The 21,850-nt window shown below is 38.1% G+C and overlaps 1 protein-coding gene across 1 annotated transcript in view; it reads right to left on the reverse strand.

The window, feature by feature from the left end:
* SERINC5 (serine incorporator 5) overlaps window positions 1–21,850 on the reverse strand; it is a 123,931-nt gene that overhangs the window by 59,215 nt on the left and 42,866 nt on the right. The window contains exon 2 of the mRNA XM_044663330.1: window positions 3,511–3,678. Coding sequence (XP_044519265.1) covers window positions 3,511–3,678 — 168 coding nt within the window. The remainder of the gene's footprint in view (window positions 1–3,510; window positions 3,679–21,850) is intronic.

The following is a 21,850-nucleotide window of genomic DNA, read 5'->3' on the forward strand; positions in this document are numbered from 1 at the left end:
AGAGGGAAGGGGAGGGAAGGGGGGAAAAAAGGAGAGGAGAGGAGGGGAGAGGAGAGGAAGAGGGGAGGGGAGGGGAAGAAAGGGAAGAGGAGGGGAGAAGAGGAGAGGGGAGGGGAAGAAGAGGAGCTCTAGACCCCAATAGTAAAGATGAACCAAAGGACTCAAAAACTTATGACATAAGGATCCTGCTTGCTTTATCATTTCCTAAACCAAATATACAAGATTATATCATGACAAGAGTACATATAGAATAAGAGTTACAAAGTCAAGCCAAGGGAAGAGGGAAAAATCTAGATGTAGGAATACTTTATAAATTGCTTCCTTACATTACATAAAACCACAATCATAAAATATTTCCTAATAAAGACCCTCAACTTCTAAAGCAAACTTAAGTTCACTTGAATGAACAGAAAAGAAGTAGATATTAGCAATCACTTATAAGCAGTTTCCCAAGTGCCTGAAATGGATCTGTTGTTTCCATATACTTAAGTGCTCTCCCTGAAATCTTATTTACACCATGTTTACTGAGCTTCCTGTCTAGGTAAAATGCAGATAAGTACTTCAGTCCAGGCCCCTTCCCTATTCCTGAATCCCATTTTCCCACGATGACTATTTAAGCACAGAAATACTGCAAATGTGGAGAGAGCCTGCTATTTGAGATCCAGAAATAGCTTCTATAAGAGTCTGTGGCAGCATATGCTAACATATGGAGCCTAGCTCTGCATTTTCTGTTCTAGGGAACTCCCCATCACCACTGGCAGCCTGGCCTCAATCAGATGGGTAAGAAAGAGCATCAGAAGCACCTTTCCATTCCCAATAATGCTGCTATTTGACTATCTGGGATTCTCACATCTCTCATAAACACTCAATGCATCATATGAATAGATTAAAAAATAGCAGAACTTCCCTGACAACTTTTTTCTTTAACCCTTACCTTCCATCTTAGAATCTAAGGCAGAAGAGTGGTAAGGGCTAGGCAATGGGGGTTAAGTGACTTGCCCAGGATCACACAGCTAGGAAGTGTCTGAGGCCAGAGTTGAACCCAGGACCTTCCATCTCTCAATCCACGGAACCCCTTGGTTGCCATTATTCCCCCATCTCCACCCCCATCCAACAACCTTTTGAAGTAAATAATGCAAGCATTTCTCTTTCCTCCTTTTTTTCCCTCTTTGGTCCAGAATGGTGATCTCACCTACATAGTAAAGTCCCATTATAGAAACAGCCACTATTGAAGGAAACTGATAAATCATCTGTATCTTAGTCTTTTTTTACAGAACTATCTGGGCCATTAAGAGATTAAATGACTTGCCCAAGATCAAAATGTCAGAATATGTCAGACAGGACTTGACCCCTTGCCTTCCTGATTCCAGAGCTAATTCTTTATACACACCAGATATCTGCCTATAATACTCCAGATGAGCAAGAACCAGATTAAAATGTAATTGGAAAACAGTGAAGATAATAAAGATACAAAAGAAATAGATAATGTTAATATGGGCCAATAGATAACCTGAAAGGCTTACTGCACTGCTTAGTGGCCCTATTTACATTTGACACTATTGTAGTAATCACTGCTGGCTAGTACTGCAAGCATTATGGTGCCTATTCTACAGGGTCTTTTTACTGATTGAAGCATATTTTCTTAATGTCTAAAAAGGAATTTGTTTTTCTCAACTACGTAATTTGTTTTAAAAAGAAAAGGGTGGTTTTTCTTCTTATCCAAGGCTGAATCTGGGAGGAAGAATGAATAGATTTTCACTCATTACAAAGTAAATAATGATAATAATAAGTTGTAAGGTTTATAAAGCACTTACAATCATCTCATTTAGTCAGAGATAGATGACTAGATAGATGAATGGATGAATGACTATATGGACAGAGATAGATAGAAAACTGAGAAATGGATAGATGAGAGATGGATAGACTGAAAAGTGGATGGATAAATAAGATAGACAGGTGGATAAAACAAATGTTCAACTTGCAGTATGGAATAGAATCGACAGTAAATTACTGCCTGATTTGATAAGGGTAAATTAAGGCATCTGTAGCCCACCATGACAAAAAGCACACTGGGCCACAAGTGGCAAATTGTCTTTCCATCCATCCAGATACTTTGAAGGCACCACAGCTCAGATTACTTGATACTCAAAAGCCTGGAACTTGCCTGGTACTGATTGGTATTGCAAGCATTATCATGCACATTCTATAGGTAAGGAAACTTGCCCCAGGTTAAAAAGCTGAATTCAAGAGGCAGATATCCCAAGTCCCAAGCAGAAAATCTTCCACCACATCATCTCAACAGACTTTTGTAAAATAATATCTATGTACAGGGACACCTCATTTGATTGCATTCTATAGACAACTGCCTTTAAAACAAAAATTGAAAGTTTATGGCTACTCTGAACCAAGCAAATCTATAGGTACCATTTTTCCAAAAGCATGGGTTCACATTGTGTCTCAATGTCACATTTTGGTAATTCTCACAATATTTCAAACTTTTTCATTATTATTCTATTTGTTGTGGTGATCTGTGATCTTTGAGGTTACTGTCACAATTGTTTTGGGGTGCCACAAACTGTGCCCAAGTAACATAGTGAACTTAATTGATAAAAATGTTGTGTGTATTCTGACTGCTCCATAAGACCAACCATTCCCAGGCCTCTCTTCCTCTCTAGGTCTCCCACAGACAACATAACACTGAAATTAGACTAATTAATAACCCCACAATGGCCTCTAAGTGTCCAAAGTGAAAGGAAGAATAAATCAATGAGGCAAACTTCAATGTTACATTATTTTTAAGAATTCGCCAGCTAGGTGGTTCAGTAGATTGAAGAATCAGGTCCAAAGACAGGGGCTGGGTTCAAATCTGGTTCAGATACTTTCAAGCTGTGTGACCCTGGGCAAGTCACTTAATCCCCATTTGCCTAGCCATTACCACTCTTTTGCCTAGGAACCAACACAGTATTTATTCTAAGATCAGAGAGAGGAAGGGAGGGAGAGGGAGAGAGAGAGAAAGGAAGGAGGAAAGGAGGGGAGAGCGAGAGGGAGAGGGAGAAGGAAAGGGAGAGGGAGAGAAGGAGAGGGAGAGGGAGAAGAAGAGGGAGAGGGAGAAGGAGAGGGAGAGCGAGAAGAAGAGGGAAAGGGAGAGGAGAGGAAAAGAAAATTGCTACACAGACACCCCAATCATCAGTCACCACCCTAATTGGTCTGCAGCTATGAATATTAAGGAAAGACTCTCTACTCGCTCAAGGCTCAGGTGGTAGTTGGCATTTTTTTAGCAATAAAGTATTTTTAACTAACATAGGTATATTGTTTTATTAGACATAATCTCAACAGACTATAGTGTAAACACAACTTTTATATGCACTGGGAAACTTTTACATGTGTGACTCACTTTATTGAGGTGGTCGGTAACCAAACCTCCAATATCTGAGGTATGCCTATATAATTAAGTCAGAGGAAAATTAAATAACTTTCCAGTTTGAGCAAATTAATAAGCTGGCAACTTACGTGTTTCCTCATCTCTGTGGCTACTGTTTTGGACATCATGATACAGCAGATGAGAGAGATGAGGATGAAGTAGAATGCATACATGAAACGAGTGCTCCTGGACTGCCGGATCCGGGGACAGCATTTGCAGCACAGGGCACACCCAGCATATCCACAGCAACATGCCAACTGTGAAAGAAACACACATAAAAATGTACATTATAGAGGGGAGACCTTTCATGGATGCTCTGAACTAGATGGGTGCTGAGGTGCTGCAAACTCTCAGATCCCATAACCTCGTGCATATACTATGCAATCAAGCTAGGAGAACTAGGTTCATGCCAAATAAGAGCTGGGTGTCCGTAGGAAGTAACCATTACCAATAGAGATAGTGACTCGTTATCACTGTTACCCTCATCTTTTCCCCCACAGGGTACTTGCTGAATTCAGTTAGTTGCTAATAACATTCCATGAAGAACTAGAAAAAAAGTACAACTTCTCTCTCCACAATGAGTTTGGTTCTTCTTCTTGGTGAAATAAGTCTTTGATAAACCTCAGTTGTTTTATTTGCTCCTTAGAGAAAAATACAAAATAAAATCTCCATTGTCTTGAATGATGAATATTCTGACTAATTTGGTATTTCAGGAGCAGAGTCTAGTGACTCTATAGCCAGGGTTGTATATTGTACAGGGTTGTGTATGTGTGTGTGTGTATATATATATATATATATATATATATATAATGTAGCCACGATTGTAGACAAAACTGTGAAGTACTTCAACTTCTTTTTTGTCAGTCTTCCAGATTCCCCATCTCACCCCCTCTTTCCTTGGTGCGCCATGCCTCTAGATCACTCTCCATAGATCTCTAAGTAACCATGCTGAAACACATTTTTTATTATCCTTAAACTGTTCATTTGAGGGAGCAACTGGGTGGCCCAGTGACTTGAGAGCCAGACCTAGAGATAGGATTCAAATCTAGCCTCAGATATTTTCTAGCTGTGTGACCCTGGGCAAGTCACTTAACGCCCACTGCCTAGTTCTTACCATCCTTCTGCCTTGAAATGAATAAACAGTATTGGCTCCAAGAAAAAGGTAAGAGTTATACAAAAATAAAAAAACTTTTTTAAAAAAGGGGGATAATAATAGCTAGTATTTTTATAACCCTTAGAATTCTTAAAGTCTTTTTAAAAGTATTTGCCTTTACAATATCAATGCTAAGATTGTTCTCCTGATTGTGTTCACTTCACTCTATAACAGTTTCGACAAGACTATCCAAGTTTCTGAAACTAGCCCTTTGGTAACAACAATGACATCACCAACCTACCATTTATATAGTACTTTAATATTTGTAAAGTGCTATACAATTATTACCTCATTTGATCATCACAACAATCCTGGGAAGTAGATGCAATTATTATTCCCATCTTCCCCAGGAAACTGAGGCATTTAAAGGTTAAGTGACGTTGCCCAGATCACACAGCTTAGTAAGGGTTTGAGTTCAAATTGAACTTGGATCTTCCTGTCCAGTGAGTGTTCCATCCACTAAGCTACCACACAGTCTATCATTTACACTTTAAAGATAATGTAACTGAGGTTCACAAGAGGTAAAATGACTTGCCCAGAGTCACAAATGAAGCAAGTTCAAATCGGATCTGATGATTCCAAATTCAATCTTCCTTCAATGTTCTACCAGCTCTGGATGGAAATTAAATTAAGTGAGTCAGAGCCACCGAAGCCCAAAAGGTCAGGACCTATAGACAAAAAGGTTTGAACAGGACCTTAAATCTGTGTAATCCTAACTACTGTGAAGTTACAGTTGCAAAAATCTCATGTCTCCAAGTTCCTTCATCCTATAGAAAAAGGAGATTGGGGGGGGGGGGGGGGGGGGAAGGGAAGGGGAGAGAGGAAAGGAGAGAAAAGGAAGAAAGGAAGAGACAGAAACAGACAGAGAGAGATAGCATGGAATGTCAGAGAGATAATTAACCTCAGAATTGAGATGACCCAGGTTCAAGTCCCTGCGCTACAGTCAACTGCATTGCAGAATAGCTGCTCATTTGCATTGATCAAGGAAGTTCCTTTCACCAAAGAAATTGTACACCCAGAACAAAAACAGAAAAGTCAAGAATAATTCTGCATGGTGAGTCAACTATGTATTATCAATTGTAGTGAACAAAGTGGAAGTAAAAGCATTGGAAGGCAAAGGAGAGAGTAGGAAGAAAAGGTAGGACCATAAAATCTCCTGCCTTTTTTATCCTTGTCTCAAGATGGCAAAAAGTTGTCTTGAACTTCATCAACTGCCAGTGTCAAACCCCTTTTTTGTCATACTAGGCTATGTGGAATTTAATAAGGGAGTTTCTGACGACTGATGAGCCTTTCAAACAGATAAAGCCATAGATGCCTCCCTCATCCCTCATCTGCCTTTCTGTTTCTCCCCACACCACAGCGTTGTGGGAGGGCTTGATATTATCTGGTTCAGGATGGTGCCCACATAAAGAATTACTAGGCTCTAAAGAATCTTTAAAAATAGAGGAATTTATTGAGTGAATGGCTGGGAGGCAGGTGCAGGTGAAGTCTGACTCCCTGAAGGGAAAGGCTTCAGGATTTTTATACCTTAAAGGAGCAGAGATGACCCAAAATGGAAGGTGTGGAAGGGGACAACCTGCGTGAGGTGTCTTGGTGTCTGGGGTAGAAGCACAGGTATACCTTGTTTATGACATCCTGATGATAAAAGAGGGTGAGCTGCATCTCAAGAGAACTTAGTGATATTTGAGGTGCAAACAGAAGGTACATAACTGTACTAAAACCCTTATCATCAAACTAGGGGAAATGCATCTAAAACAGAAGGAAATTTCAGAGAATCTATTGTTTACGCAATTGTATCTTTGGTTGCACCAGGACCAGCTTTCTTCCACCACCAGTATTTCTGGGAATTCCTCACGTACTCTTTTGACCTGGGATTCCTCTAAGACTTGGAGTATCCAGGGGGTCCTACACCCCAATTCCAACAGCATCTCTTCTTCCCAAAGGTGTAAATCAAAATTCATCCTATCCCTTCAGAAAGGTTACTGAGGTTTTCCCAGACTCATCTTTCTCTGCCCAAGAGGCTGCCTTATTCTCTGGCCAGGTTTTCTTTCCTCCTGATTATGCCATTACTCTCGCCATATGTCTTTCCGAAATCCCTATAAACTATATCTTCTGTATCCACAACCTTCCAAGCTCAAAAACCCAGCTTCCTGACTAAAGATTGCTTCTCTATTTCAGGGGTTGGAAGCCAAACATTCAGACTTGTCTAGAAGGCTCTCCTCAACTCTTCCTCCCCTCATAAAACACCTGAACTGAGCTGATATAATCACCTCTCCTAGAAGAATTAGCATGGTGTCAAGGGGGCCATGACATCAGAGCTGAGCCATGCACTCTAACCTTGGGAATAGCCTCAGTCACCCTGAAACAAAGCTTTACACAAGTCTCTTAAACTCTCTGGGCCTCTCACTGCTCATCTGTAAAATGAGGGTTGGGCTAGAAGGCTTCTTGCTCTAAATCAGTGGTTCCCAAACTTTTTTGGCCTACCACCCCCTTTCCAGAAAAAAATATTACTTAGCGCCCCCTGTCACATACTATCACCACCCCAAATATACCTGTGGCCATCACCGCTCCCCTGGATCTCTGCAGCACCCACCAGGGGGTGGTAGCGCCCACTATGGGAATCACTGCTCTAAATCTATAATCCTAATAACAATTTAACATTACTTTGATTCAGAAAGTCCAGCATTTTACCCCGCCTTGGGATCCTTTCTAAAAGTAACTAGTATTACTACCCTAGCATTTTAAAGGTCAAAAGTATAGAAAAAATTAAGCTGAAATCATGCATTATAAGGCAAATTGATTTTTCTTTAAACTATGACATTCTGTGTTAGAATTGATACTAAGTATTGGTTCCAAGTGGTAAGGGCTAAGCAATGGAGGTTAGAGTGATTTGCCTGGAGTCACATGGTGGCAAATTGATTTTTAAATAAAGTCCTGAAAGAGGTTCTTCCACCTTTGTTGCACAAAAATAAAGTGTGTTCTAACTTAACCTAGGCCTATAAAGACTGCCTTTCTATAAAGGTACTTACTATATGAAAACTATGAAGCTGCCCTTTCTCAAGTTACTTTCTCTTCTTCCATGGAAACCATTCTGCAATCCATTTTAGATGGTGAAAAGCAAAAGCATCCTTCAATGTAGGTAACACTAGTATCCCCCCTTCAATTTCTCTACTAGTTTCCATGCCCTTTTCTCTCTTTTGAAGTTTGCTAAAGGGGAAAAAAGCACCCATCATTATGCTTTGTGCTTAACGGAAGATTTCTCCTCATCTGTACCATCAGGCCACACTGCATTCATTTAAAACACAGTACACAGGGGGTAGGTAGGTGGTTCGGTGGATTGAGAGTCAGACCTAAAGACAGGTCCCTGGGTTCACACCCGTCCTCTGGCACTTCCTAACTACATGACCCTGGGCAAGTCATTTAACCTCCACTGCTTAGCCCTTAACCCTCATCTCCCATAGAAACAATACATAGTATTGATTCTAAGATGAAAGGCAAGGGTTTTTTTAAAAAATAAAAATAAAACATATACACACACAGTTACTATTTCCCATATATATGTCCAAACAGCATGCTACCTGGTACAAAAGACCTGGAAGAAAAAAAAAAAAAAAAGACCTGGAAGATTAAAGAAAACATCCTGTGCTTACAACCTAGCAGAAGAGGTAAGGCAGGCATACAAGTAAACTCCAATACAAGCCAGAATGTGCTAAGTGCCAAAAGCATCGCACTGCCTCTAGCCTACCCTCCCTCTCCCTCCCCACAGGAACCAAATGCTTTGCCTCTGGACCACCCTGGTCTCTGATGGCTGAGCCTTTTTAATCTACTTATCAATTCAACATGGTAATGCCAACAAGCTAGATCAAATCTGAAATGAGTTTTATTATACTCAGTATAATATTCTCCTTCCAGCAACTGATGGGGAATGAACCATTTACAATTTAGCAAGAAACAATTATACATTATATGAAACCAAGCAAACAGAGATGACTATTCATTCAAATGCAGGTGGTCATATAAAGAAAAATAGTGTATTTGTTAAAAGAAAAAGTATCTCATTTGCTTTGGGATATAGATATGGGAGTTATCTTCAATTGTCTATCAGGCAATATGAGGGAGGAAGGGAGGACATTCCCAGGATTCTGGAATCCTCCACCTTTAGCAACAAACTCTTTTTGCACCAGGAAAAGAAGAAAAGGAGAAATGGAAGGATACCAGCTTCTGTGTCCAGCCTGAAAGTTCATGAGAGGTGATCTACAGTAAACCAGCTATACAGAACAAGATGGAATCGGTTATATTCTTCCATAAATTCACTTTCAACACAAGAACCAAGTGTTCTAAGTTACTTCTTGCCTTTAATACACTCCCTGTCTCTGGGTTCGTTCCCACTCCACCCACCTTTCTAGCTTTCCTTTTTGTGCTATCTTCTCCCATTAAATGTAGGCTCAGGAGAAGGGATTGCCCTTCTTGCTTGTATTTGTAACCCCAGTACTTAGCACAGTTCATGGTCAGCACTTAATAAATTTTTCATTTATTTATTTAATGAATTCTTTAGTTCCCTAAAGTACATGGAAGTTTAGGAGGGTTAGGATCAAGAAAGATTCTATGAAGAAGGTTGCATTAAGGAGATTTTTCTTTTTAATGGGTAGGCTTTTGATTTTTTTTTTAAATGGGTAGGCTTTTTGATGAGGCAAGAGCATCCAAAGGTATAAAGGCAAGAAGGCCTAGAACATGGCAAATACTCCAGAGTGGCCAGAATATAAGGCACAGTCAGGGATAAAGCCAGAAAGGTTAACTAAAGCCTTAAATAGCAGGCTGAGGAGTTCAGGCTTCATTTCAGTAGGCACTATGGAACCACTGATGACTTTTGATCAACTGAGCCAGATGCTGCTCAAAACTGATTAATCTAAAATCCAGCAATAGCGTGCAGGATGGGTTAGAAGGTGAGAGACCTTAGAAGGTTGTTTCAATAGTCCAGGTAAGAGGTAATAAATTTGAGAGGTGGCAGTTGTTTTCAGAAAAAAGGAGAAAGAAGAGAGATACTGAAAGAAGCCTTTAAAAGCCAACCCAGGGTGCAACTTGGTGATTTGAAAGACAGAGTACCAGGCCTGGAGATAGGAGGTCCTGGGTTCAAATGTGGCCTCAGACACTTCTTAGCTGTATGACCCTGGACAAGTCACTTAACCTCCATTGCCGAGCCCTTATTACTCTTTACTCTTGGAACTAATACATATTATCAATTCTAAGACAGAAGGTAAGGGTTTAAAAAAAAAAAAAGACAGGGGGAGCCAATCCACCTTGTTAGGTACACAGGGGTAGGTCAATGGATGACAAAGGAATGCTTTCCCATTATCCATCACAAAATATTTCAGAGGAGAGCCACTTTACTGGCTTCCTTCCCTTCTTCCTCCCCTCTTCATTACAAGCACCTAGGAAGATACATTCACTTTATTCCATTTCAGAAAGAATACCACTAACTTTATATTATGGAACCTCTAAGTGCTATGTATCCAAACCTAGTAACTATGTCTGTTATCAGTATATCAATGTTATTTTTTAAAAGAAAGAAAATGTATCTTAAGTTATCAACTCTACATTATGTACTGGAGAGTCTTTTTTGTTCTTAGAGATTGCTCCTCCTCCCCTCAAGATTCCCTTTCACCTCCACACCCAAGTGGTATCTTCCATAGCCTCAGCTCATCCTCACCTTCCTCCTTCACCTTTGGCTTTTCTCTTTTCTCCCCTCCTCTTTAAAATTATTTCCTTTCTGAAATAAGTGTTAGGTCTGTAACTAAGCCTTTTATTCCATCAATACAGGTAAAATAAAATAATAATTTTACCTAGTGTTATGAAGAAAAAACAATGAACCAAAGAAAATGTTTTTCAAGGAAGTTAATGTATGCTCTTACCAGTCCCACAGTAGCTTCAACATTTAAATCAATTCTCCGTGCATCTGGGCCCAATTATTAACAGATACACAAATGAATGCATAGAATGTGTACCTAATTGGTTATTGGCAGTCAGACAAATCATGGCAAATAAAATGTGATTGTGGGAAATTTGAAAGGAAAGCTAGGCTAATTTAATCAGATTCAAAGTTTGCTACCAAAAGGGGCTTATATATACATACATACAGAGAGAGAGAGAGAGAGGGGGGGGGGGGCTTATGATTATCCTTTGATAATCTTTACAGCATTTTCCACTCAGTTCATCAAAAGTACAGCAAACACACTTTTAAAAATTAGTGTGGTACTTTAAATCTTGGAGTTCATTATCCTTCCTGCTAGCCTGCAGAAAAGTTATAAATAAAATCCTGTCAGTCTGCCCAAGTTAGAGCAAATGTACCTAAATCTAAACATAACTACATGAAAGCATGTAGGAAATTAACAGTAATAATAACAAAGGAAATGTTATGTTAACACCTGAGTTACTCTCAAAAACAGGCAATCTGCCAACAATCAGAGGATTGCTTTCTTAACCATCTTGTATAGCTATAAAGCAGATAGCAAGAATCAAGATGAAAGCCAGATGTGACAACAGCTGGGAAATACTCAGGACAATCACATTCAGATAAGCACAAGAAAAGAACCTAGAGCAGCAAGCAAAAGCTGGCAGAAAATCTATCAGAAATTCTGCTAGTGATTTGCAACTAGCTCATCACCAGTATTGGAAAATACAGGATTCCTATCTTTGTATGTGAGTTTTTCCATAACTGTGAATGAATTTGGGCAGCAATTTGGATTAGAGATTTCAAAGCTGTAAAATACTTTCTTTACCATTTTTATTAGATATGAAATAGTTTATTTAAAATAAAAATATTTTATTGACCAAAAGAAACTAAATAAAATGATAACACAAGGGCAGTAGAAGGAATGGGTCTTTTGAACCACAAAAATGCCTAGGATGGCCTCAATTAGCCCCTAAGATTCCTTTCAACTCTGAACCTGTGATCCTATGAACTAAAGGTTCACTACAAATAAAATATACAATATTCTTGCACAGAGAAAAGAATGTGACTAAAATCATGCCGATATAATGTTACTAACCAAAAGCTAAGTTTCATGTTGATCTTTACTATTAAGATCCATCCAGAATTAAAGGCTAACCTTTTCTAAAGCAGATGATTCTCACCTTTTGGGATCAAAGACCTTTTTGGCAGCCTGATAAAAAGCCTACAGGCCTTTTCTCAAAAATCATATTTTAAATGCATAAAATATCTAGGATCAAAAAGGAAACCAATCATATTGAAATATAGTTACCAAAAATATCTAAGTTTATAGACTTTCCAGGTTAAGAATCCCTAGTCAAGAATGTGAAACTTCCTAAAGGTTCATAAATTCCTTGAAATAAGATCCATTTTCTTAGCAATTTTAGGGAAAGATGTTGCCTGTGACTTGGATAAGGAAAGCAGATCTGCCAGAGAAAATGCTATATTAGGACCATCATGATTTCAAATAGCTTGAGAAGATGACAGCAATAGAAGATGCCCCCAGGAATCAGACACTACATCATGTAACTTTTGAGTTAGCTCTTGCATATAACAAACTCAACTGTGGGTGTTGGGTTACCCATCCCCTTTGGTCCTCTCAATGCACTCATTTGATTTTGATTGTAAAACTTACATACCAAAAAAGAGAGTGCTCTCTAATGGCTCCATGTGAATGTGTCTGTCTATCTTTTTTAAGATGTGAAGGAATACCCTAACATAGCTAGACCCGTCGTAAAATGCATAATACCTTCGGACCCTTATGTATCCTAATGAAATAATCCTGAAATGTATAGACATCATACATGGAATGATTTACTGGGGAGACTAAATGTCTCCCAACAAATCAGAGGGGGGAATGTGGAATATTAATGTTAATCTGTATCCTTTTATGGCCCCCTCAAAATATTCCTTTGACTTTTTTTTCTTTATCTTAAGCCTGATGCTGTGAGCTGCCTTCTCCCCCTAGGCTAAATCAGAGAAGAGACAAGTTCTTTGTTTTATCTGTAAACAAAGATTCTCTTAGACAATGAGTATCATGTTTGGAAAGCCCTTGTGCCTTATGCAGCCATTCTAGTGTGCCTTATGTAGCCATTCTATGAAACTGTCCTGGAATCAGAAAGACCTGTCTTTTGTCCTGATTGAGGTCTGAATCCTCCAAACAGAGAGGGCAGGGAAAGAGATATCAGGAAGAACATAAATTGATGGAGAGGACAGGAAGTCTCTCTCTCTTTTCCTGGAACCACAGGCTTAGGAGTGTATATAGTCTGACTCTTAGCTGACAATCTGCTTGCAGAGAAGGCAGCTGAAAGAGCTAGTTGGTTCATGCTTTTCTTTCTCAGGCCTGCATTTTTGCTACTTAATAAGTAATTGTAAAATTAAGATATGCTCTCCAGAGAATTTTAATCATAACAAGAAGTAAATAGAGAAATAGCCCTTGCCCTCAAAAAGAAAGCCAATACTAGCAGAGGCACTGAACACAATATCTTAGCTAATCATATTTTCCTTCTGAAATGTTTTTTATCCTTTCTTCCCACTCAAAGTAAATTTGGGAAGAAAAAAATGTTTTACCCCAATTATCCTCTCTATTGGTTTTCTTCTGTGACTTTTAAACAAAAGTTTCTCTAAGAGTGATGGGGTTTTTTCTGGCTGGGGAAAACACTTCAAGTGGTATAAACAACCAAAGTGGGTACTCCCTTCAAGGAGCCAGGCTGAAAACTGATTCACATCCTGTCACCCTATGCAAATTTTGTCCCAAACTCTCTGACACACCCAAAGACTTGGGTGACTTGAGGAGGAGTAGGTACCCTGAAGCAAAGAAATTGTGTTATCTCTCAAAATTCTACTAAATGCAAGGTCTATCTCCTTTAACACTCCTATATCTTTCAGATAAGTTTCTTATCAGGCAGACAATGGCTATGGTGGAAGAAAATAGAGTTAATCCCTAAGACTAACTTCTCCAGGTCTAAAAGCCTATGATCCCTTTCTTATCTCTGTCTCTCTTCTGCTTCCCCTGCCCTAAGAATGTAGAGATGTTGGGACATCCATTTTTACTTTTTTTTTTTTAACCCTTACCTTCCTTCTTAGAATCAATACTGTGCATTGGTTCTGAGGCAGAAGAGTGGTAAGGACTAGGTAATGGGGGGGTCAAGTGACTTGCCCAGGGTCACACAGCTAGGAAGTATCTGAGGCCAGATTTTAACCCAGAACCTCCCGTATCTAGGCCTGGCTCTCAATCCACTGAGCCACCCAACTGCCCCCCCATTTTTACTTTTTTGCCCATTTGTCTTCATACTGAAATTCCTGCTGGATTATGGGTATATAAACCAGGGGCACTTGGGGGTAATAACCAGCCCTTCTTGGCACTACTGGCTCTTCTCAAAGGTACTAGAATGGAAATGTTCCAGTATATTCTCACTCATTACCAATATTGCTCTAATGAATTTAACTGCTAAATCAAAAATTAAAAGTGATAGAGCCTAGAAATTGTACAATAAGAAAGTGACCTTAGGGATAATGCAGGGGCAGCTAGGTGACTCAGTGTATATCAGGAAGACTTGAGTTCAAATCTGGTCCCAGATACTTCCTAGCTATGTGGGCCTGAGCAAGTCACTAAACCCCAGTTGCCTAGCCCTTACCACTCTTCTGTCTTTTAGTTATCAATTCTAAGATAGAATGGTTTGAAAAAAAGACAATCCAGTCTAGTTTCCATAATTTTACACCCAAAAAAGCCTGTGATTTCCTAATGGTCATAAATGAATGTAAGAACTATGACCCAAACTTCCATCCTACTTTTATTATATAACATTACCTACTATCTTTCACTTTGTAATTAATTGATATCTTCCTGCCTATGCCTCAGGAAAAACTAGTGAAATTACTAAATTGGGAAAATTTCATTACTTCAAACAGCTTTGAAGATACCTCCAAAACTCTTTAGCCAATGGGGGCAAGAATGATATAAAACTGTTGTCAAACATAGAAAAGAGGCCGTTGATCTTTATATAAGGATCCCTAGTGGGCTGAATGTTGATTTTTTTTAAAATGTAATATTTGTTTTATTGTACTTTTATTTTGTTAAATATTTCCCATTTTTAATCTGGTTCTATGGAGAGTTGTGGGCATTGCATTTTACACTTCTGATGCAAACACTCTCCAGAATATCATATATAGAAGACTTGTGAATTGATGTAGAATGAAGAAAAGAATCAGGAGACTAGGCTCTTCTGATAGAATGTAATCTCCTTGAGAGCAAGGACTTTTGTATCTGTATCTCTGGTACCCAGCAAAGTGCTTGGTACATAGCAGACACTTAATAAAAGCTTGCTAACTGACTGAAACTGGAGAATGATATGCAAAAGAATTACAATAGTGTCTGGTTTTTTTGTTTTGTTTCATTTTGTTCTTAAGCATCTAGAGGCAGCTGAACTCATGTGAATTGCAAATAGCAATTTTGGTTTCCAAGAACAAATTATAAAACATATTCTGCCCCTTCCCCCCCCTCCCCCGCCCCATCACATATAGCTTGGAGGACTCAGAATACAGGTGTAGGATGGTGCCTGTCATATCATAAGATTTGGTTCCTATTGCAGCTGTTTTACTTAACTGAATATTCTGGGTTATACAGAAGGATAGATGGGGAAATCACTGATTAAAAAAAAAAAAAAAAAGGCACCACTAAAATGTTCCAAAAAAAAGTTTTAAAAAAGAATCTCAAAAGATTAGGATGGTTGCCGTAGGCAACGAGAGATTTCCTCCTGAAGTATAAATATCAACAAGGGATAAAGAAGGAAAGTGAGAGAATACTGAAGTAAAAAAGGTAAAAAGAATGAAACAAAAAAGGCCATCTTGTTTTCCTCTTTTAATCTACTGATTTAGTTACTTTGTCTCTAAGGTACCACTGGGCAAAAGCTAGTTAAAAGAGCTAGTGAAACTCTAAATTGTAGCAAAGGAATGCAGGTTGACTACAGAGACCACAAACAAAATGCCTCATACTAAAAATCTGAGCAGGACTTTGTCCAACTGAATTATTGTTTCCAATGAAACAGCCTAAACAAATGCACCCGAGTTAGACAAGATAGCTCCTACTTAAATTTTCATTATTTGAAAGATTCACTCCCTCTCAGACCAAAACTCTCAAAGTGGTTCTTCCCAGGCAATCCCTGACACTGTGGGAATGATATGAAAGTAGGTCAGATAGCATTCCAGTCATCCTGGGTTTCAAGTCACCCAGGCCCAGAAGAAAAAAAATAAAAACAAAAGAGAGGCACAAATACTGTTTTGTGAAGTTCCATGTTCAACACAATAATGGCTATATGTAGGAAATAATGTTACATATTTATTCACCATTAAAAATAGACCATGCCCTTAGGAGACCTACTCTGCAATTTCAACATCTATGTTGAACATCTATACGCAATAAAATCCACCTTATGGGGCAGCTAGATGACTTGGTGGATAGAGATTGAGGCCTAAAGATAGGAGGTCCTGGATCCAAATACGGCCTCAGATACCTCCTAACTGTGTGACAAATCACTTAACCCTAGCTGCCCAGCTTTTACCATTATTCTGTTTTGGAAATGATATTCGGTATTCATTCTACGACGAAACATAAAGATTTAAAAACAAAATAAAATCCATCTTCAAGAATCACAACCCACACAATTTTTCAGATAATTCAAGTACTTTGCTTTCCATTTTCAAAAGAATTTCCATCTAAAATGCTATTCAAAATGTCAACATCCTGCCTAAAACTGTATTTCATGATAAAAATCCATCCCAGCAATATCTACAGCAGGACTAAAGAATTTCAGAATATATAAGATTTACCACCCACATTCCACAGTGAAGACCTGTCCCTGAAGCCAAACTGTTCTCGTTGGAATCTGCTAAACTTCTGATGGTTGGTTTTTTACTATAGCATATCCTTAACTGGTAGATGGATTTTCCCAAATACTCTACTGTATCCTCGAAGCCCCTTTAAAAACTAAAAAGGAAAAAAAATCATTTATACATACTGATGAGACAGAAAACTTACTTTGGGAGTTTTACAGGGTTTGGAGACAATAAGGGAGATAAACTAAATGTAACACAAGCTAACTCTTCAATCCTCGTTATGGTAAAGCAGACCTTAGAAGCAAAACACAGAGTCAAGTCCAACTCATGCTACAAACTGGCTATATAACCTTGGGCAGGTCAACCTCTGAGTACCCCAAGCAAGGAGAACAGGTGAAAATCTGAATGGGCAACCCCCCAAAACAGAAGGCAGGAATGGTAGCTAGCCTATTAAATGAGGAATCTGATTGGATTCACTTTCAAATTATAGAATTACATAGAGTTATTAAAGTGCATAGGAATTGTAAAGTTAGAAGTGACTTTAGAGATATTCCACTCTATATTCCCTAATTTTAGTGCCAAAAGATATTGTGACTTTCCAATGGTTACAAAATTAAGTGATAGAACCCAAATTTCTATCTTACTTGTACTATCATATTTGATTATACATACATATGTTTGTTATATATTATATTTATTTTATATTTTAAATATTACATTTATTATATGTTATATGTATTATAACTTTTCAACTAACTCCTCATTTTCTATCAGCTGCTCTGCTCAAAGCACAAACATCATGTTCCTTTGCCCTTCCCCAAACTTTTTTAGCTTCCTTCTATATTATTTTCCCCCTAGGATTGTAAATTCCTTGGGGCTTAGAGTCTTTTCTTATTTGCATCCCCAGCACTTAGCACAGTACAATCTATGCCTGGCACATAGTAGGCCCTTAATAAATATTTATTGGACTACTAGCTAAAACTAACTTAATCATGTTTTCTTTTTATGCTTTTTCCTACAAAGGAAAATGGTAAAAAAAAAATGCAATAACTAAAATATATTTAGGCCTTTAATGATTACAAAACAATTTAGCTCTCATATGAGCCTTAGATTTAAAGATTTTTGTGATTCAGAGCCTTCTCTTCTTCCTCCTCCTGGGCCCTCCCCCTCTCTTACCTCTCATACCTCTCCCTGGTCCAAAGTGTTACACTTCAGAGAAAGCTGCTCTTTTGAAATTAAAACACTCCCTGCATGCCAAAAGCTAAAGAACACTCAGGATCTTGTTTCCTCCAAGGGAAAAAAAAGCAAAAACAAAAAACACAATGGCATTAATGGAAAGTTCTTATTTAATTCCTTTAGAAGCAAAAGCCTTCTTTCTAATGTCAAAATATTTTTTGCACCAAACGCTGGAAAATCTAAAACAGTATGCGAGAAAAGTAACTCTCAAAATTTAAAAAAAAGGCAAGAGGACAGGTAGGTGCCTGCATCAGTGAATAGTGTATATATATATATATATATATATATATATATATATACAGATATAGATATAGAGTCATGAAGATCTAGGTTCAAATTTGACCTCAAGACACTTCCTAATGTAACTTTGAGCAAGTAGTTTAACTCACCACTGCCAAGCCCTTCCCCTTCTGTCTTAAGAGTTGTTACTAGAGCAGAAAGTAAAGTTTTTTTTAAGCAAGCAAAAGAAATAAAAGCTATGCTTCCAATAATTTGAATAAAAATGAAAATTTTAGAAAATGAAACACACCCAATAAGGAATCTTAAGTATGCAAAAAAGAAAAAGGGATTATAGATTTTTAAACTGGGGCACATATCACTGCTATCTGATAAAATTCAAATGAAAATTTAAAAGCCCTGACTGAATTCACTAAATCACTTTATGAAATACATCTTAGTGGCCATGAAAGTACATGATAATTTTCCTTGGGGAAGCAGGGGGAGTGTCTCAAAGATCCCTCTTAGGTCTAATCCTAAGAGCCTATCAGCACTAATAATAATAATAATAATAATAATAATAATAATAATAATAATAAAAAACCTTTAACAAAGCAGAGAGACACCTGAACCAGCATCGTTTGGAGTAAGCAATGAGGGACCAGCATCTTTTTTTTTTTCCTGGATGATCGAAGTGTAATAATAACTAAATGGGAAGGGGTAAGGGACCAAACAAATAGATTGGGGATGAGAAGCACCAAGATTTAGTGAATTATAGTGGTTATTAGTGAGACCACACTACAACAGTGAGATCTGGCAAGTTCTTCCTATCAAGTATCCCTTTCAACTCAACACTCTAAACCCTGCCAGGCCACAAAAGGCTTTCTGCTCCAGTAAGTTGATCCCTGCCATAATCAAGTCAGGTGTAAATGAAACCTAAGATGAGAAACACAGTAAGTAGATAGCAGTTGTGAGTATTCTAATGTAAAAAAGGCAAAATATGTGATTAAACTAAGCAGTTTCATAGAAACAGAGAATTCCAGAGCTGGAAGGATCCTTAGAGCCAATCTCACCCATATTATATAGACAAGGAAACAAAAGTCCTTTAAGGAAAATATTAAAAGTGATTTGATTGGGGCAGCTAAGGTAGCTTATTGGATAGAGAGCCAGGCTTGGAGTCAAGAATTTCTAGGTTCAATCCATTTAGAATTGTGTGACCCTGGGCAAGTCACTTAACCCACATTGCCTAGCCCTTACCACTCTTCTGTGTTGGAATTAATACTCAGGACTGATTCTAAGGCAGAAGGTATGGGTTTGTTGTTTTGTGGGGTTTTTTTAAGGGATTTAACCAAGGTTTCTCAGCTGACCAAGATTAAGGTTTTCTAGCTGCCCGTCTAGTTTTCTCATCTAATAGCATGTGTTTTTTACATTTTGTGAACTTTTGGGTTTTGTCTTGGTATTACCAACAGCCTGGCACTTACACATAATCAGTACTAAAAATATCTTTGCTGGAGGCAGCTAGGTAGCTCAGTGGATTGACAGCCAGGTCTAGAGGCAACAGGTCCTGGGTTCAAATCTGGCCTTAGACTTTCTAGTTGTGTGACCCTAGTCACTTAACCCTCATTGCCTCCCCCTTACCTGAACTTCTGCCTTGGAACATATACATAGAATTGCTTTTAAGACAAAAGGTAAGAGTTTTAAAAAATACATCTTTGCTTAACTGATTAATTGGAGGGGGGTGGATAAGGAGAGGTTGTATTCTACTTCTATCTACAACATAAAAATCTGATGATCTGGTTTAAACCTTCCCGGAGCCACAATAGCTATTGTTGTTAGCATCATTCCTATAATCTCTACCAGAGACATTTACTGACTTTCCTTCTCTAGAGCTGTGTGGTATGGGACAAGCTCTAGAAAGCGGAATGAGAGAAAACGCTTCCACTCTCCCTATTGGCTGTTCTCACAGGACATCTTGCCAATGGCTCTTAGTTTACTGGTTGAACCAAATTCCCAGGTCATCCATCCATCCAGGATGCTTTGAGATGTTATATATGCTCCCACTGGATAATCTCCCTGGCCTCTGCTTATCTGCCCTCTTCAGTCAACTCTAATTAGCCCCTGGCACCAGGGCCCCAAGAGACCCATGGAGCCCTGTTTTACCTGGGCTTGACTTTCTGCCTGGCTCTCTATTTCCATGGCTACTGAGCTAAATCTTTTCAATTTGAGTAGAGGCAATCCCCATCCATTTGAAATGTGCAAAATAATTTTATCAGCAGCCCCCAAAGTGGGGACATTTTTGGTTTAACACTTCCTTAAAGTTACCAGCCAAAGAACATTATCTGAAGCCTCTTTGAATATATGCGATTTTCCTTTAGATAAGGGCAGCTCTAGGTGCAGCTACCTTACCAGACCTATCAAGTGTTATAAATCAAATTCCTTTCTGTTAATGCTGTTAAAAAAAAATCAACTGGCATCTAAAGAAGGAACTGTTGGAATCTGAATACAGATCAAAGCATGCCATTCTTCTACTTTATTCCCTTCATCAGTTTTTTTATTGTATGTGTGATAAGTGTCTTCTATCCTGACATAGATAATATGGAAATATGTATTGCATGAAAGCACAGGGGAAGGGGGTGTAATTTGAATCCTAAAATGTTAGAAAATAATTGTCAAAAATTATTTCTACATGTAACTGAAATATTTAATTTTAAAAATAAACTGGCATTTCTATTGCTACTAAACCATCCCAAAGAGATCAAAGAAAGAGGGAAAGGACCTATTTGTCTAAAATATTATAGCAATTCTTTCTGTGGTAAAGTAGAAAATAAGGAGGTACCCCAACTAATTGGGGACTGGCTAAACAAATGATAGTATAGATATTATGCCATTTTCAAAGGAAGTCAGGAATATCTCTATGAAATGATGCAGAGTCAAGCAGAAGAATAATTTATATAGTAACAACATTATAGAGAAAAACCATTTTTGAAAGACTTCAAAACTCTGATTGAGGTAACAATAAATCAGGACTCAAGAATTGATGGTGAAACATACTATCCATTTCCTATCAGAGAGGAAACAGTCAAAATGAGATAAATATTTCTGGACCTGACAAATGAGGGAATTTGTTTTGCTGGATCGTGCATATTGGGGAATGGGGGTGGTAAGGGTTGATCATCTTACATATTTATTGTCAAAAAAGGTAGGTAATTTGTCCATCATCTGACAGCTAGTAAATATCAGAATCAAGACTAAGACCAAGAGCTGATTCCTTCCTACCAAATCTAGCATTCTTTTTAAAAATTCATTAACTATAATAAAGTCATTTTTATAAGCATTATCCCTTTCCTATTCCTCTACCCTCATAACACAATTTTTATAAACCTTTACAATAAATCAAATCCCAGCAAAGCAAATTTCTATATTGGTCAATGGATTATGAATATTTGTTATGATAATAAGTATTTATAGCATCCAACCTTTATCTATTCCTTTTCAGAGATTTTATATTATGGCCCAACTAAGTCACTCTTCATCTTCTGTTTTGTTCTGTTTTTTCTTTCATCTCTGTGCAAGTTATCCAACTTGCATAAATGAATGAAGCTCCAACTCTCATCATTCTCTCCATTCATTAAAGTCTTTCCCTTTTTTAACTCTGACCTTTTGTTTTAGTATGAATTCTCAGAAAGAAGAACCATAAGGGCTTGTCAATTGGGTTTAAGTAACTTGCCCAGAGTCACAAAGATATGAAGGCCAGATCTGAATAAAGATCCTCCCCATCCTTTCCTTATTTTAAGGTCTATTAGGGCCTTTAAAGGGTACTAGAAGATTGGACTAGATGACAAGTCTAATGTCCCTCTAGTGTTCTTATGTACCATTTTTGTTTTCTAATTATCAGTATGTTTTATATCCCTCTACTATATATTATACAATAAGTTTCATAGGAGGAAGAGATACACTTGTTTGTTGAATGTACCCTTAACTTTTCCTACATGGTCTAAGAGGG

Source organism: Gracilinanus agilis, chromosome 1 (genome assembly GCF_016433145.1).
Source record: "Gracilinanus agilis isolate LMUSP501 chromosome 1, AgileGrace, whole genome shotgun sequence".
Classification (NCBI taxonomy): Eukaryota; Metazoa; Chordata; class Mammalia; order Didelphimorphia; family Didelphidae; genus Gracilinanus; species Gracilinanus agilis.